General features: G+C 39.5%; 1 protein-coding gene across 1 annotated transcript in view; it reads left to right on the forward strand.

The window, feature by feature from the left end:
- WAPL (WAPL cohesin release factor) overlaps positions 1–17989 on the forward strand; it is a 67109-nt gene extending 49120 nt beyond the window's left edge. The window contains exons 12-19 of the mRNA XM_060768971.2: positions 501–577; positions 1885–2060; positions 3631–3746; positions 6892–7053; positions 9255–9462; positions 10878–10966; positions 11337–11432; positions 15520–17989. Coding sequence (XP_060624954.2) covers positions 501–577; positions 1885–2060; positions 3631–3746; positions 6892–7053; positions 9255–9462; positions 10878–10966; positions 11337–11432; positions 15520–15585 — 990 coding nt within the window. The 3' untranslated portion in view covers positions 15586–17989. The remainder of the gene's footprint in view (positions 1–500; positions 578–1884; positions 2061–3630; positions 3747–6891; positions 7054–9254; positions 9463–10877; positions 10967–11336; positions 11433–15519) is intronic.
- Positions 17990–18467: the final 478 nt, after the last annotated feature.

An 18467-nucleotide genomic window follows, 5' to 3' on the forward strand; every position in this document is an offset into this window, starting at 1 on the left:
GAGGAAGGCAGCTGGTTTGTCTACAGAGCCAGTGAAATAACCCTGATTCCTTTCTCAATCTCTGCTGCAATTACATAACCTTAAGTGGGTTTATCCATGCCATGTAAAGCAAAGTAGTGCAGCACTTGCTAGATTGTTCTGTGCTCCAATTTTGCTGTTTCATTCTTGGATTATCTCAAGCTGCCTTAAATGCTGCTGTAGAAAAGCGATTTATATATCCATCAATGACATTCATAAAGAGAATAATGAAGTACAGTCTTGGTGGGTGTGACTTGAGCAGTTTCGGGTCAGCAATAGTATACAACTGCAATTTGTATTTTCCTTGTCTTTGTGGTTTCCATTCATGCAAAGTCATTCTTTACTCCTAGTAAAATATTAACTGCAGCATGGTCCGGGCGTGTGAAATCTCAGGATACAGGCATCAGAAAGATTATAGAAATGTAACGTATCTGAAAAGATGATTTTCTGATATATCTATGTGTTGTTGTTTTAAAATTTAGGTAACAGTTCATAATCCAGAGAATCAAAGTTACTTGATAGCATATAAGGATTCACAGCTCATAGTCTCTTCAGCTAAGTAAGTTAAAAGCAATGCTTGTTTTAATATGGCAATGGTACACTTTTCAGAATATTTCTAGATTCTAATAACTGAATGGTTCTAATTTGACATAACAGTAATTTTCAATATTCTTTTATTGTCTTTGTGATGTTTTGTGCTGTTAATTTTTTTAACTATTATGTTTTATGTATACTAATTTGTTGGAAACCGCCTTGAGTCGCCAATTGGCTGAGAAAGGAGGTACACAAATACAGTAAATATTCTCTGTCTGAGCCTCCCTCAAAGTGCGTGCAGTGCAACTAGTATTTCCACATGGGAGATAAACTAGTAAAGTGTTTTGCTTCCATTCAGTATTACGTTTCATTGTATATGTGTTTATCATAGCTATTCTCTGACAGTGGTGTTTATATGATAAACATATATCAGTTGACTTGGTGAAGAATGTTACCTTTTGTCTGCAGCCCAATTTTTGGATATTAGTTACTATACAGAATTTCCATAATCTGATGTCTTTGTTGGGAGTAAAAATATTGAACCTGCCCCACCATCACCTCTGCTGTTTTGAAAATTATACAGCTTATAAATGTAAACTTGTTTCCACCGAGGGACATTTTTTTTAAAGTAACTCCATTTTTTTTGGTCATGTCAGGAGCGACTTGAGAAACTGCAAGTCGCTTCTGGTGTGAGAGAATTGGCCATCTGCAAGGACGTTGCCCAGGGGACGCCTGGATGATTTGATGTTTTTATCATTCTTGTGGGAGGCTTCTCTCATGTCCCTGCTTGGGGAGCTGGAGCTGACAGAGGGAGCTCATCCACCTCTCCCAGGATTCGAACCTGCGACCTGTTGGTCTTCAGTCCTGCCGGCACAGGGGTTTAACCCACTGTGCCACCGGGGGCTCCATGAATATATGCTTCTGTTTGGATCATAGCTGTGGGGGTTAATTATATGGGATACATAAGAGTGAGGCATCGTTTTTACAAGTCTTCAGTGTGTCTATGGGGGGAAAACGTATACACACAAACTATGTTGAGTGAAAATTAACATCTGTTCACATATATTAAAAATGGATAGGACATTTTGTTCACAAGCAAGAGCTAACACTAGCAATTTCTCAGACCTATCTGCTCACCCACTCTGCAAATCTGATTCAATTAAAAGGCATATGAGATGATATTCTCTAAGATAAATGTCGGAGGTTATTCATGAGATAGCATAAAAACTAAGCTTTCTCTTCAGAACTGACAGTCTGTTTCTCAGTAGAAAAACATGTTTATTGTGATATGGAAATGATTTGTGTAATGTGTTCTTACATTTTTCACTTCAGAGCATTGCAGCATTGTGAGGAGCTGATCCAGAGATACAACCGTGCTGAAGACACCATCTGTCTTCCGGACAGTAAGCCGCTGCCTCTGCAGAATGTAACAAATCATGTGGGTAAGGCAGTGGAAGACTGTATGAGAGCTATCATTGGCGTCTTACTCAATTTAACAAACGATAATGGTAAGTATCTCTTCCTCATAACAAGGTCTACACAATGAAACACATGTAAAGCATTTCTCTGTTGATGCCCATGTCATGAGGTTGGTAATAAGTAGTAAAAAGCAAGCTAGAATAATCAGAGGTTCAACAAAATGAATTTATTTGACAGGAATGGGGTTTGTAGTGAAGGCACAGGTTATGTATCTCTTATCTAAAATGTTTGAGACCAGAAGTGTTTTGAATTCTGGATTATCCCCCCCCCTTGGAGATAGGACCAACGTCTGAACGTAAAATTCATTTGTCTTCCATATAGGCCAGGGGTCCTCAAGCTAAGGCCCGGGGGCCGAATACGGCCCTCCAAGGTCATTTACCTGGCCCTCGTTCAGGGTCAACCTGAGTCTGAAATGACTTGAAAGCACATAACAACAACAACAACAATCCTATCTCATCAGCCAAAAGCAGGCCCACACTTCCCATTGAAATACTAATGTTTATATTTGTTAAAATTGTATTGTCGAAGGCTTTCATGGCCGAAATCACTGGGTTGTTGTAGGTTTTTCCGGGCTATATGGCCGTGTTCTTGAGGCATTTTCTCCTGACATTTTGCCTGCATCTATGGCAAGCATCCTCAGAGGTAGTGAGGTCTGTTGGAAGTAGGAAAATGGGTTTATATATTTGTTAAAATTGTTCTTCATTTTAATTATTGTATTGTTTTTTGCACTACAAATAAGATATGTGTATTGTGTGTAGGAATTCATTCATGCTTTTTTCAAAGTATAATCCGGCCCTCCAACAGTTTGAGGGACTGTGACCTGGCCCTCTATTTAAAAAGTTTGAGGACTCCTGATATAGGTCATATGCAATATAGGGCATAGCTTGAAGGTTAATTTTATAAACTGTATTTTCAATAATTTTGTGCATGCAACACAGTTTGGGTACATCAGAAAGAAAATATGTCACTATCTCAGCCACCAATGTGGACAGTTTTGGGGTACCTCAGATTTAGGATTTCTAGATAAGGACAGACCAGCCTATGTTACAAAAGCCCGTAGGGCAGAGTGGCAGCTAAGGAAAAATAGTGGAAAATGGAACACAAATGAATGTTGTTTCCTTTGAACATGATGCAGTTGTAAATCATTAGAGCAGGCTTGGAAACTTTGGATTAATCTGGTAAATGTCACTGATGTAAGAAATAAAAAGAAAGAATTGCAAATACATTGTTTTGTCTGTCAGTTGCATTGTTTTCAGTTGCAAACTTCTTGGCAAAAGTCTGAATTTAGTGTTTTCTATAACAGATTAAAGTGTCGGTCCCAAAGAAGAATAAATGTGATGAGAAGCCTGAATCCTGATGTAGTCCCAATTAATTAAGCCTGTAGAACTGATGGAGTTTACATACATATTGACTCACCATTCAGCAACTGATTCAGTGCATCTATCTTAATTGAGATTGCCAATTGAATTCAGGCCAAAGTGATTTCTGGGACCAAATTTCAGTCTATAATGTGATGATGGCAATTGAAACACATTTTTGTTAACGTTGCAGATACAACGCCTTGAAATATCTGATTAGCTTTTCTGTTTCTCTTTTCAGAGTGGGGTAGCACTAAAACTGGTGAGCAAGATGGCCTTATCAGCACAGCTCTCAATTGTGTACTTCAGGTTCCAAAGTTCCTACCTCAAGAACAGAGATTTGACATTCGGGTTCTGGTGAGTAAAGCAGTCCAGAATGTAAAAGGCCATATTTTATGTATTTCATTTTTGCACATGAATGTTGTCAGTTGCCCTTTTCTAAGTGCCTTCCAGAAGCTAAGTAGATGGTGGCTTCTGAAAGGAACCTTTTACATGACATAATTTATTTTGTGGAATGCCCTCCACAGACAGATGCATAGTCATCAATGCTGCTGTCATGGTAGGCAACATATCAGGGCATGCTGACTTCCCCAGTTTACAGCCCACCAAATGAATCATCACAACCAGAGATGGGAAGGCATGAAAAAAACTGATTTTTTTTTTGAGGGGAAACGGGTTTTCCCCCCATTTTTTCCGTCTCCCCCCCTCCATGTTTCCAAGTTTTTTTTTCCAGGCCTTCCCATTTCTAATCACAACTAATGGTGATTTAGAGGCTTTAGCTCAGTGTCAAAAGCTTGTTTAAAAGCAAAAAAAAAGGATAAAGCTTTTCAGAGACGTTATTCCATAGTTGAAGCACAACATCTGATCCTAAGTACTAGTAACTATTTGTAAGCACCAACTGTATAGTGCAGGCCTCCGCAACCTGTGACCCTCGAGGTATTTAGGACTTCCAGAAGCCTTAGCCAGCTTGTTGGGAATTCTGGGAGCTGAAGTCCAAAATATCTGGGGGGCCACATGTTGTACAGGCTTGGTGGAGCATTTTTTGGAAATACTGCAAGAGAGGGCTACCACAGAATTGTGCTAAAATGAAATTCAATGACAACCTGGAAGTTCCTTTGCTAAAACACTATTAGGGATTCCAGAAAGCTTTCTTGTGATTCCAGTCCTCTTGTAGTAGGATTTTTTTAAAAAAAGTTTGAACTCTGGACATTTTTCTTGCCTCAGTGGAAATTCTATTATATACTATTTTTAAAAAAGATTGTTTGGCTAAAAGATTGTCTGTGCACATACATAATCTAGGTTCTGATTATGTGATGAACTTTTACACTCGTCACTCTACTCCCCCTTGCTTTAATCTTGTAATTTAATCCCATTTTACCAAATGTATTATTTTATCAAGTTTTATCATGTTTTTATTTTTAATTTATTTATTTATTGACTACATTTATGTACCGCTTTTCTCCCCCTAAGGGAACTCAAAGTGGTTTCCAACATTATAAAGGCAAAATTCAATGCAATACATACATGTGAAAATCAAAAGATAATTGCAAAACATTAACATATAACTATAAATTAACCTAACCGAATTAAAACATAAACATAATAGAACCTTTAGACATAAAGCATTAAAATTAAACATCGATAATATAATAACATGTGCATTAAAACCCACCAATAAACAACATGATTTAAAAACAGTTATTAAAATCACGCCATCCAAAATCAAGTCTGCAATCATTCCATTGCTCCGTTCACTATTCCTTGTTGCACTTTGCTGTCCAAAACCTTGGTCAGATAAACACATTTCTACTTTCTTCCTGAATGTCAGGATGGAGGGGCTGTTCTAATTTCACTAGGGAGGGAGTTCCATAGTCGAGGGGCCACCACTGAGAAGGCCTTGTTTCTCGTCCCCACCAGTCACACTTGTGAGGTGGAATTGCGAGCAGGGCCTCCCCAGAAGATCTTAATCTCCGAGGCGGATCATACAAGGAGATACGTTCGGACAAGTAAGGTGGGCCGGAACTGTTTAGGGCTTTATAGGCTAAAACCAGCGCTTTGAATTGTGCTTAGTAGCTGGTGGAGCTGGCATAACAAGGGAGTTGTGTATTCCCTGTATGTGGCCCCAGTTAGAAATCTGGCTGCCGCCTGTTGGACCACTTCAAGTTTCCGAACAGTCTTCAAAGGCAACCCCATTTAGAGCGCATTGCAGTAGCCTATCCTTGGTGTAAAACAAGTGTGGACCAGTAGTTAACTATTACAGGAGTTTTAGCATAGTTAATAGTGTCCGTATTTTTGTTTTTGTTTTTATTGTTGACAAGGGCATTGGACTAATCAGTCAACAAATCTGTTTGTCTATCTAGATTCTAGTATGTTCGGGCAGGAATTTAAAACCAGAAAAAAATAAGCTAAAGAGCAAAGGAGTTTTTAAAAAATAAAAGAGAAAGGGTAGAGGAGTTAAAACAAAACACCTCTTGTATTGCGAGATATTCCAGTGTCTCCATCCCCCAGGAAAAATTCCAGTGGAGTTAAACTCCTCACAACCATGTCATTTATATATTGTCGAAGGCTTTCATAGCTGGAATCACTGGGTTGCCATGAGTTTTCCGGGCTATGCAATGCTAATCAAGGTAATTAATTGCAACATTCACACTTGCCTCCAACAGACAAGAGTTCTTTCTCTCACTCAATATTGTCCCAATATTTTTCACTGAAAGGACATGAAATATCTCAGCTGAAATTTGGAGGCATTGCAAATATTATAGTATGCCTCTATTATAGGTTTAATTATTTGTGAACTTCGAAGCAAGAACTCATTCCGAGGGAATAAAACATCCTTTTGTAATGCAAGAGAACAAAACCACATTTTAGCAAGTAGTCTTATTACATAAGTTGTGATATTGATGTACTGGCAGTCCCGAAGTTACAAACAAGATAGGTTCTGTAGAATTATTCTTAAATTGAATTTGTGTGTTAGTTGGAATAAGTATATTTTTAAGTGTTAACCAGCCAAAAATATATATGTTTTAGCTTTGGATAGCACAGGGGAGGGTGAAGTCCCCTGTGGGCTTTGCTTTGCTTTGCTGTATGGACCCCTGTTCAGAAGATTTTACATCACTTTCTGTCCCTCTGATAATTGGATTTTGGAAAATTTGGCTTTTTGCGGAAACAAGGATTGTTGCTAAATCTTCACTGACAACTTTTCCCCTGATAACTCTTTCAGGAGTGAATTTCCCTTCCGAGGGATATATTTATCTCACTTCCTGTTGTGTCACCCCTATTCTTAACTATAATTTGTTTGTACGTCGGATGTTTGTAACTTGAGTACTGCCTGTATAGCGTCAGTGGCTAGTTTAAATTTGCTTATGAAGCTTTTTAAATTTTAAAGAACGGGAATTACTAAAGCTCATAGTTGCTCAGACATGCCAAAAAGCCCACACCTGTGGGCTGTTTTACGTTAGAGAGAAAACCATGTATTCCTTGGAACACATTTGTTTTTTTACAGGGTTTGGGCCTCCTGATCAATCTGGTAGAATACAGTGCAAGAAATAGACACTGTCTTGTCAATATGGAAACATCATGTTCCTTTGATTCATTCTGTTTGGGAGAAGCCGAAGATAGCATATTCATTTCTGGACAGATGGCTGCTGTTCAAGCTTTGGTACAGGTAAATCATGTCTTTTAGTCCAAAAGATGTGCAGTGTAACAACAATTAAGTCATTTCATTGAAAGCTATCCCTCAAAGAAAATATATGTATGCAATTTTGTTTTCTGCTTTCATCTCTCTTATGCGTGTAAGTAATGGTTGGTGATGTACTACCAAGAGCTCAAGTCAGCATGCAAATAACTTGTCTTGGCAGAATAGCCTTGAGATAGAAGAAGAAGAAGAACTTTATTTTTCTACCCTGCTTCCATCTCCCCGAAGGGACTCGGAGCGGCTTACATGGGTCCCAAGCCCACGCAGAATACAATTAAAATAAAGCAATAACAATTAAAACAGCATAAAACAACATAACAAAAATTGCTAGCAACAACAGTAACAGCAGACTAATTTTGGAGGGGGGGGGGGAGGAAAACCACTACGTGAACTAGTAAAAGGATAAAGTGGTTTAGTAAGGTAGATGACAATGTATAACAGCATAGGAAAAATCATGGAAACAGAGCAAATTAACAGGACCAGTTAATATAATATAGGACATCAGATTAAATGACAATTCAAGTCATGATACAGGCCATTTGTCATAGGAGTCGTCAATCAAAAGCACGACGAAACATCCATGTCTTTAATTCCTTACAGAATGTGGCTAGGGAGGGTGCCAGCCTAATCTCCCTGGGGAGGGCGTTCCAGAGACGGGGGGCCACCACTGAGAATGCCCCCTCTCTCGTCCCCACCAACCGTGCCTGAGACAGGGGCGGGAGCGAGAGAAGAGCATCCCCTTCTCTCTTAAGGATCTTAAGGACCATGTGGTCTCGTAAGGGAGGAGGCGGTCACGCAGATAGGCAGGTCCTGAACCATTTAGAGCTTTATAGGTGATAACCTGCACCTTGTATTGGGACCGGAAACTTATCGGCAGCCAGTGAAGCTGTTTAAACAGGAGGGTTGTCCGCTCTCTGTAACTTGCTCCAGTTAATAATCTGGCCGCCAATCTTTGCACCAGCTGTAGTTTCCAAACCGTCTTCAAGGGCAACCCTATGTAGAGTCCATTACAGTAGTCTAATCTTGAGGTAATTAAGGCATGGAGCACCATGGTCAAATCAGACTTCTCGAGGTACGGTCGCAGCTGGTGCACAAGTCTTATAGGCAGATATATATGCCTTCTCCCTCCCTCCCTCCCTCCCTCCCTCCCTCCCTCCCTCTTTTTGCTAGAAAAGGGAGTTTTGGGAAGTCTTGAGCGTTATTGAATGTTCCCCCCGAAAGTGTTGAGATCACATTTGCTCTTAGGGCTGCACCTTTTCCCAACTACTAGCTAATATATAATGCTAAGCCATTGATTTGTATAATAGCTAACAAGCAGCAGCGAATCCTCCTCTCTGCTTAATTATTATGATCAGTGATAATACAATATAATTACTGTGCCATCTATACCACTACACTGGTTGGCATACATTATGATTAGTTTCAAACAAGCCAAGTTATGTAATGCCTGAAACTGTCTTGACTAATTAACCACAGTTGCAGCTCCAGACAACTTAACAAGCTCTGGTTAAGCAAAATCTTTCGAATTGCTCCCAGCTTAGAAGGAAGGGGTGGGTAGGTTGTGCTAAACAGTGGTTATGCATGACAGATGGGGCTGCTGGGGCTTGGTAAATTGCATCATTGTACAAATAGCCATTTTTGTGGTTACCTTAAAAAAAAAAAAAGAATTGTGGTAGAGCGTAAGAAGAGCTTGGCTTTTACTTCTGAATATATGAGGATTTTTTTTCCAGCTGCCATTGTTTACAATATTTAATGGGCACATTTGCAGAGGATAGGTCTGAATTTTAGCATTTGGGTAGCATTTGAGTTGAATATTGATCCAAACTTTGGCAGCCTAATAGTTTTTAGTACTGTTCTGTAACATTCATCATTTATGCTGTGCGTGACATGAATGGGATGTTTGTATATTGATTTATTGAGTAAGGTATATGATACGTTTTGTGCACTATTGTTCCTGCATAGGTTTGGCGCGTTCAGTCTGAATTGTAATTTTTATGCGGTATGCAAGCATAGAAGTAATCCTGATTTCTTTTATGAAAGGTTTAGTAGAAAGGGGAATGATTGCAGAAAGACAGGGAGGTGCGTAGGGCAAAGGAGCTGTTCCCTAGCGTCATTTGGGAAGTGTATAATTTGGGCTCATGATTCAGCATCGGTGACATTTTCCCTCTCAGTTGTTCCTGGAGCGCGAGCGAGCAGCCCAGCTGGCAGAGAGCCAGACGGATGAGCTGATTAAAGAAGTCCCGACAGCACAACACGACAAGAGTGGGGAGTGGCAGGAGACCAGTGGAGAAATCCAGTGGGTTTCGACGGAAAAGCCAGAGAATGCAGAGGAAAAAGAGAAGAAAGAAGAAGAGGAAGAAGAGCTTGATCTGAATAAAGGTAGGCATGTGCTTTTGAAAAAGGAACAAGGAGTGGAGCTGATGGCAATAGAGAAAATAGGGGCCTCAATCAGCACTGTTTGACTTAATTAATAAAATTGTGGGCTCTTTCTGACTACAGCTTCTTAGGCCAGGCGTCATGCATGCAGCTTGCACCTTGGACCATAAAATAATTGACATATTTGCTGCTTGCTGAGAAAGGCTCCAGGACTGGTTGTGCAAACAGAAACTGCATGTTCTTAATGGCGATTGCCACAGGCTCTGCTTTGCCAAAAATAAAATTATATTTCAGAGTATTTCATTTCTTCAACTGCAGTTGGTTCCAGTTCATTGCTTTGGTCCTCTAAACGTTCCCATTATGAACCAAAGAAAACTGCTTCTTGTAGTTGCACCTTCATATTTCTTTGTGTCAAGTTAAAGTTTCTCTAACTGTGCCCCTCCAGATGTTTTGGACTTCAACTCCCACAGTTCCTAACATCTGGTAAGCTGACTGGGATTTCCGGGAGCTGAAGTCCAAAATACCTGGAGGGAACACAGTTTGAGAAACACTGTGTTAAATAAAGTCAAGCTTAACCTTGCTGTTTCATTCCATTTTGCCTGTATTTTGTGCTCTTCACTCAAATCTTGTGTCAGAATGTTGCTTTTGGGAGCATTGTTTTTCCATCAGTCATCTTGTCCTCTTACTGCTTCGGAATAATTCCTTCTTTTACATTGGTCCTTTCTTTTACTTCCTTCTGACCTCGGCCCAACTCCAACTTGTTTTGCTGTCTTATGTACCTGTGAGGTTACAAAAAGGTGAAATTTTACTTATGTTGGATTTGGCTATGATGGGTGCCCATAGGTGTATACATGCAAATAATTGTTCTGTAAGTAATTCAGGAAAATACACTAAATTTTGGTTATTTATTTATTATTTATTTACAGCTTTTATATTCTGCCCTTCTCACCCCGCAGGGGACTCAGGGCGGATTACAGTGTACACATATACGGCAAACATTCAATGCCAATTTTCGACATACAAACATATATAGACATATACAGAGGCCATTTAACTTTTTTCTGGCTGTCAGGGGAGCTGTCGCTTTCATCGTCCATCTGCGATGCTGATGAAGCACTTCCGCATTCTCCGCTTGCTTCCCCGCTGGAATGCTTTGCTGGAGTCTTCTTTATGGCCTCATAAATCAGTTAATTTAGCCTCCTCACACTTTTAAGGTGGTACCTAATTTTCCTACTTGACAGATGCAACTTTCTTTTGGGTTGCAAAGGTCGACAACAGGCTACACACAATTGGTTGGAAACCCACTCCAACCCGGGCTGGCTTCGAACTCATGACCTTTTGGTCAGAGTGATTAGTAATGGAAATAATCAGAAAAGCAGTGTTAAATGTCATACATTAACAATGTTGTTTTCTTGCAGCCCTTCAACATGCTGGGAAACACATGGAAGATTGCATTGTAGCCTCATACACAGCATTGCTTCTGGGATGCCTCTGCCAGGAGAGTCCAGTAAGAAAACCAATAATTGCATACCTATTCCATAGATTCGTAATACTAAATAAATAGATTTGTCATACATAGCATTTAAGCTAACAGTTTGCAATTTTAAAAAAACAGTGTTCGTACATTTATTTAATAGAAGAATGTCAGGTTATGCTCTTTCCTCAAATGTTGGCTTTTTTCTTTTCTGCAGTTACAAATGGTTTCGTTTTGCAATTTCCATAAAAACAGGATGTGCATTGGAAAGCTTTCTATTACTTGAATTGCAAAAATGTCTACTATATATTCTAATCAAAATGTTATTTGTCTGTTTAGCACTGTAAAATTGGTCACAGTGTACCACAATGGAAATTGTCTAATTCAAATCTTACTTTCTTAGATCAATGTGACTTCAGTGAGGACATACTTACCAGAAGGGGACTTTTCAATTATGACAGAAATGCTCAAAAAGTTTCTCAGTTTTATGAACCTTACTGTAAGTATTATATCAATTATTATTAGTATATCAAATATTGCAATTTTCTCTGATAAGCTTTATTAGATTCCCTTAAAAAAACTGCAGTTACGACTACTTCCACCTTCTGATGTTATTTTTACCCTACAATCCATATAAATTAAAATGTAATGTTCGTTTGTGGGATTAACATAACTCAAAAACCACTGGACAAATTGACACCAAATTTGGATGCAATACACCTATCAGGCCAACAAGTGATCATCACTCATAAAAACACAGAAGAACACAGCAGAAGAGGTTTAAAAGCCAAAAAAATTAAAAAAAAAAACCATTACAACATATCCACAAAACCACATATATACATAAATATATACACACTAGCCATCCCCTGCCATGCGTTGCTGTGGCCCACATGGGGGTTCTATGTGGGAGGTTTGGCCCAATTCTATCGTTGGTGAGGTTCAGAATGCTCTGTGATTGTAGGTGAACTATAAATCCCAGTAACTACAACTCCCAAATATCAAGATTCTATTTTCCCCAAACTCCACCAGTGTTCACATTTGGGCATATTGAGTATTCATGTAGAGTTTGGTCCAGATCCATCATTGTTTGAGTCCACAGTGATCTCTGGATGTAGGTGAACTTCAGCTCCAAAGCCAAAGGACACTGCCCAACAAACCCTTCCAGTATTTTCTGTTGGTCATGGGAGAACTGTATGCCAAGTTTGGTTCAATTCCATAGTTGGTGGGGTTCAGAATGCTCTTTGATTGTAAGTGTACTATAAATCCCAGCAACTACAACTCCCAAATGACAAAATCAATTTTTTTTAGTGAAGGACATACATTGAGTTGTTAGATGTCTTGTGTCCAAATTTGGTGTCAATTTGTCCAGTGGTTTTTGAGTTCTGTTAATCCCACAAACGAACATTACATTTTTATTTATATAGATATATACATATGTATACACACAAAACACATATACACAGACTGGGCCACAGCAACACATGGCAGGGGATGGCTAGTGGCTTATAACAATCAGAAAACACAGACATTAATCTATTACTTGCAGTGCCTTCTTTTTGGCAGTGAGAAGGAAGGCAAATTCCTTGCAACTTCTCTTTATGGTGTTTGTAGCTAAGTTAGTGTTTTTCCTGTCAAGATAACCTGGGATGCAATACAGATGCCACCTCAGCCTATTGGCCAGTAGTAGAGACTTGAACATGCAGCTCTTTGGCTCTAGAGTTCAAGAGCAACCAGCAGTTTCACTGAATGTTATTTCTAGAAATAATTAGAGTGTTGTGTAATGTTGGGCCCAAATAGTTTTCAGGGTTGTGGGATCACCTGCTCTTTCCCACAAAGCACCAGAGATCTACCAGTGGCTCTGCAGTTGGATATAGACTTGGAATAAAGCAACATAATGCTTTTGAGCATATGTCTAGCCAAACAATGTATTTTAAGCATTGGAGACATGCTCATAGTTTCACATCAGATCCAATCATGCTTTTTCTCCAGTTTTTGTTTTAGCAGTCCTAATTACAGAAGGTGAACCAATTTGGTGCTGTAGAAGGTGTACCCCAGTTTTCTGCTTCTAACCATCTAGGGCAGGGTTTCTCAACCTGGGGGTCGGGACCCCTGGGGGGGTCATGAGGGGGTGTCAGAGGGGTTGCCAAAGACCATCAGAAAACACAGTATTTTTGTTGGTCATGGGGGTTCTGTGTGGGAAGTTTGGCCCAATTTTATCATTGGTGGGGTTCAGAATGCTCCTTGATAGGTGGTGAACTATAAATCCCAGGAACTATAACTTCCAGATATTAAGTCTATTTTCCCCAAACTCTACCAGTATTCACACTTGGGCATATTGAGTATCTGTTTCAAATTTGGTCCAGCTCTCTCATTTATTGAGTCCACAGTGCTCTCTGGATGTACAACCCCAAAAGGTCAATGCCCACCAAACCCTTCCAGTATTTTCTCTTGGTCATGGGAGTTCCGTGTGGCAAGTTTGGTTCAACTCTATCGTTTGTGGAGTTCAGAGTGCTCTTTGATTTTAGATAAACTATAAATCCCAGCAACTACAATTTCCAAATGACAAAATAACACCCCCCATATATATATATACACACACACACACACACACACACACACACACACACGTACGTACATACATACATACACACACACACACACACACACAAATTTGGGCGTATTGGGTATTTGTGACAAATTTGACCCAGGGAATGAAAATACATCCTGCATATCGGAAATTTACATGGCGATTCATAACAGTAGCAAAATTACAGTTATGGAGTAGCAACGAAAATAATGTTATGGTTGGGGGTCACCACAACATGGGGAACTGTATTCAGGGGTTGCAGCATTAGGGAGGTTGAGAAACACTGATCTAGGGAGATGCACTGGCACGAGAGCTCTTTTTTTTTTAGTATTGCCACCTCTTTTCATGATGGGACAGTGCTGGGTAATCTTTCCTCTGCCGCTCACCCTCCAGAGTTCATGGAGTGAGCAGGGTGAGGCTGATATCGTACCTGCTTTTGTCAAAATTGCATGTTCTCCAAACTGCTAGCTGATATTTAGGCACCGGCTACAAAAAAATAATGTGTTGTAAGACAGTTGTCTCATAGTTATATGCAGTTGATGGTTATCAAATGTTGACTTCCTATTTGTACATAGATAAATGTGTTGCAAATGTAGAAAGAAGAACTGGTTTCTTCCTTTTTTTTGTTAACTGGGAAATGTTTCAACTATAATTCACACTATAGCAGGTATAGGCAAACTTTTGCCCTCCAATTGTTTTGGACTACAACTCCCATACTACAAGAAATAAAGTCCAATTGTTTTGGACTACAACGGCTGTTTTTAAATGGTTTTAAATTGTTTTTAAATTGTATTAGATTTTAGCCTGTTCTTGTAAGCCGCTCTGAGCCCCAGGGGAGTGGCGGCATATACGTTTGAATAATAAATCAATCAATGAATACTTCAAGAAATAAAGCCTGGCTGCTCATTGGAGGGAAGAATAGTAGAGGAAACAAACAAGAATAGTAGAAGCCAAGATGAAGTTAAACATGAGCCAACAATGTGATGTGGCGGCAAAAAAAGCCAATGGGATTTTGGCCTGCATCAATAGGAACATAGTGTCTAGATCTAGGGAAGTAATGCTACCCCTCTATTCTGCTTTGGTTAGACCACACGTGGAATATTGTGTCCAATTCTGGGCACCACAATTCAAGAGAGATATTGACAAGCTGGAATGTGTCCAGAGGAGGGTGACTAAAATGATCAAGGGTCTGGAGAACAAGCCCTATGAGGAGTGGCTTAAGGAGCTGGGCATGTTTAGCCTGAAGAAGAGAAGGCTGAGAGGAGATATGACACCCATGTGAGAGGAAGCCACAGGGAGGAGGGAACAAGCTTGTTTTCTGCTTCCTTGGAGACTAGGACATGGGAGCAATGGCTTCAAACTACAAGAGAGGAGATTCCATCTGAACATGAGGAAGAACTTCCTGACTGTGAGAGCCGTTCAGCAGTGGAACTCTCTGCCCCGGAGTGTGTTGGAGGCTCCTTCTTTGGAAGGATTTAAACAGAGGCTGGATGGCCATCTGTCAAGGGTGATTTGGATGCCATATTCCTGCTTCTTGGCAGGGGGTTGGACTGGATGGCCCATGAGGTCTCTTCCAACTCTATGATTCTATGATTCTAAGTACTTTGGCCACATCATGAGAAGAAAGGAAAGCTTAGAGAAGACAATGATGCTGGGGAAAAAGGAAGAGGGGCCGACCAAGGGCAAGATGGATGGATGGTATCCTTGAAGTGACTGGATTGACCTTGAAGGAGCTGGGGGTGGTGACAACCGACAGGAAGCTCTGGCGTGGACTGGTCCACGAAGTCATGAAGAGTCGGAATGAATGAACAACAACAACTCCCACAATTATTAACAGCCTACCAGCTGTTAGGAATTGTGGGAGTTCAAGTCCAAAACAACTGGAGGGCCAAAGTTTGCCCATGCCTGCTCTATAAAGTAAATCTTATGTCATCAGGGGGGACCTTTTTTGTTGTTGTTAAACTTTCCCTGTTGTTCTTTCTTGTCGCCCAAACAGTGTGCTGTTGGAACAACAGGCCAGAAGTCTATCTCGAGAGTGATTGACTACTTGGAACACTGCTAGATACACGAGTCCTGCAACTGGCCCTTGGATGCTGGAGCTCGACCCTTTAGATAAAGAAAGACGTTGTTGAGGAAGCACCGGGAGCATTTATCGGTCTCATTCGTGTTTGGATTTTTCAGGCGACCTGGTCTCTTAACTGTACACTCAGCATGTTATGAAAGACAAGTTACCACACCAATCTGCAACTATCAAAAATGAGGGGAGGGGAAACACCTGAGGAAAGTAGAGCAAGAATTTATGATGCTTACAATAATGCAGTGCAGTATTTAAAATACGTTTGGCAGGGGTTACTCTCCATCTTTATTTTTCTGGCTTTGTTTGGGACAACTTTAATGGGGACACACTTTGCTGCTGGTAGTGCAACTGCTGTTTTACTGTTGAGCCACTGTTTTTCATGCCAGCCAGGTGCAAAGGCAGCTTTAGCTACTGAGGTATCCGATCTTCTAATAAAGATGCTCTGGGCAGCAGCATTGCTCTGATTTGAGTTTAATTTGCTCTTGCTTTTTAAAGAGATTATTCCAAATCATAAAAAAAAATAATAGAAAGTTTTTAAATACTTTTTGTGATTTTAACTACTGTCTATATTTAAAATGTGTTGGAATCCAAAGAGGTTGAGGCTTGGATAGTTTATTTTTTATACTGTTTTGATTGAGAAAAAAAATTGGGTTGTTGGAAACTACTTCTCAGTTTTTTAAATTGTCGAGGCCTATGTACTGTAAAACTGATTGACCATAACACTTCATTGCTCTTAAGAGAGGCATGCAGGAAAAAAAAATAATACTCCTCCCAGCTAATGGCTGTATCTATATTTTTTTAAGAATGCAGTAACTGTAAAAGATGCCCTGTTTAAAGAGGAATAAGAAACAAAAGTTCAATGCCAGGGTAGTTTACACTTCATAATAAGCAAAAACATTTAAAAGCTATCAGTTTTGTTTCAAGAAATAAATGTGGAGCTAAAACACCAATGGGGATTAATGTTTCCAGTTGACATAATCTTTCTATTTCTTCTTTAGTGTTGCGCAGGTAAATGCATACAATACAAAGCCTTAAATAGCTGAATATAGCGAAGATTTTGTTCAGTGTGGGGTCTAGTTCACAGCAAAGGATTGTGTTTGAGACTTTATCGGAACAAAAATCGCTGCAAATACCTTTCTTTTCTTTCTTTCTTTGGAGGTTTTGAGCATTCGTGACTTCTCTCTCGCACTCATTCTTTCAACTAATGGAATCGTTCATGATTTTTATTAAGCTGGTCTTTAATATTCACAAACCTTCTTGGAACATTTGTGTAACAGACACTTCACATTTCCTGTGTAGGTAGTTGCATCATGTTACTTCATTGAATTTGTAAAACTTGAAGCCATATAAATATTAGTTCTGTGTATAATGAGGGGTGGGAGAAATAACAGGAAATCTAACCTGCTTTTTAGATCTTGTGTTATCTCCATGTATAAAATTACAGACTTGTGCTTTTGTATCAGTGCCAGCTGTAAATTTTTTTACATACAGTGGCTGCCTTCTATGTCTTCCTATTTTTGATAATGCAGATTGCTGGGAATTCAGTAAGGAAGTAAATGATTAGACGCAAAAATCGTATTTGGTTCTACTTTTTTAAAATTTAATTTAATGTTTCTCATCACCTAAATGGCATTTTCACACATCCAATAAACCTACCAGTGTAACTGAGAAAGATGCCGAGGCTGTGTTTGCCCTTGGATGGAAAACCTTCCATATGAAAAGGTAGATAAACTTACTAAACCTATACTTGTAAATTATTTTTGCGATGCAAGATTTACTGGATGTATTTTTGGCGTTTTAGTTTTAATGATTTAGAGCAATGGCTTCCATTTTTAGTTGGATTTCACATAGATTTAAGTTAGGCTTTTGCTGTGTTTATGCACAGTGGCAAGGGATGATTTCAATTTGATGCAATGATGGGGGGATCAGGAAGGAATAATACCTCTCTGTTACACTGGTAATGATCTGAATGAGAATGAATAGAACTCATGTGTTGACTTAGTTTTCAATTAACAAGCACTGAAACATGCAGACTGTTTGGATTTTTTGTGGGGAGGGGGGTCTGGAGACCTTCACCCTGCGGTCTTGGTAAACCCTCATCAAACACTGCATTTGAATGGGTACTTGAGGCCAACTGTCCTATTGAAAGTTTTAAAGTAACTTTTTTTCCACTGTAAATATGTGTATATAAGCGCAATTGGAGACTAGAATAGTAGAGTACTTTTCTGAATCCAATCCTATTTTTATTTTATACAGTATTTCTCAGCTGTGATCTTTGGAGCAAAAGCCAACGGCAGGAATAATAGTTTGTACCAGTTTCATGAAGTATGTCTTTTGGTTTTTGTAAATAATTTTAACTCGAATAAAAATTGCTACTTTCAATACATAACATACATGTAATGAGCATAGTTTATTGATACTTCAAAAGTATGGCTGCCACTTTAAGATTGTTCTGTTAGGTGACATTGTCTCTTAGTTCTCCTACTGCTCAATGTATCAAGAAGTGATCCAGCATTGGCCTACAATATTAAAGAGCACTCTTGCTATGAAGCTTTCCATCAGGTAATGCAGGGAATTGGGAAAGTGAAGGGGACAATTGGAAGGAGTATGTACAAACCTGAGCAAGGATCACTGCTTGTTTTTTTTTTTTAAAGGATCACTACTTGTTTATGGTCAGAAAATGGAAAGAGACAACCTTTTACTTTGCTGGGTTGTTGTAGGTTTTTTTGGGCTGTATGGCCATGGTCTAGAGGCATTCTCTCCTGAGACCATGGCCATACAGCCTGACAAAACCTACAACAACTCAGTGATTCCGGCCATGAAAGCCTTCGACAATACTTTTACTTTGCCTCTATTCCTGTAGCAGA

The sequence above is a fragment of the Anolis sagrei genome, chromosome 3 (genome assembly GCF_037176765.1).
Source record: "Anolis sagrei isolate rAnoSag1 chromosome 3, rAnoSag1.mat, whole genome shotgun sequence".
NCBI classification, from domain to species: Eukaryota; Metazoa; Chordata; class Lepidosauria; order Squamata; family Dactyloidae; genus Anolis; species Anolis sagrei.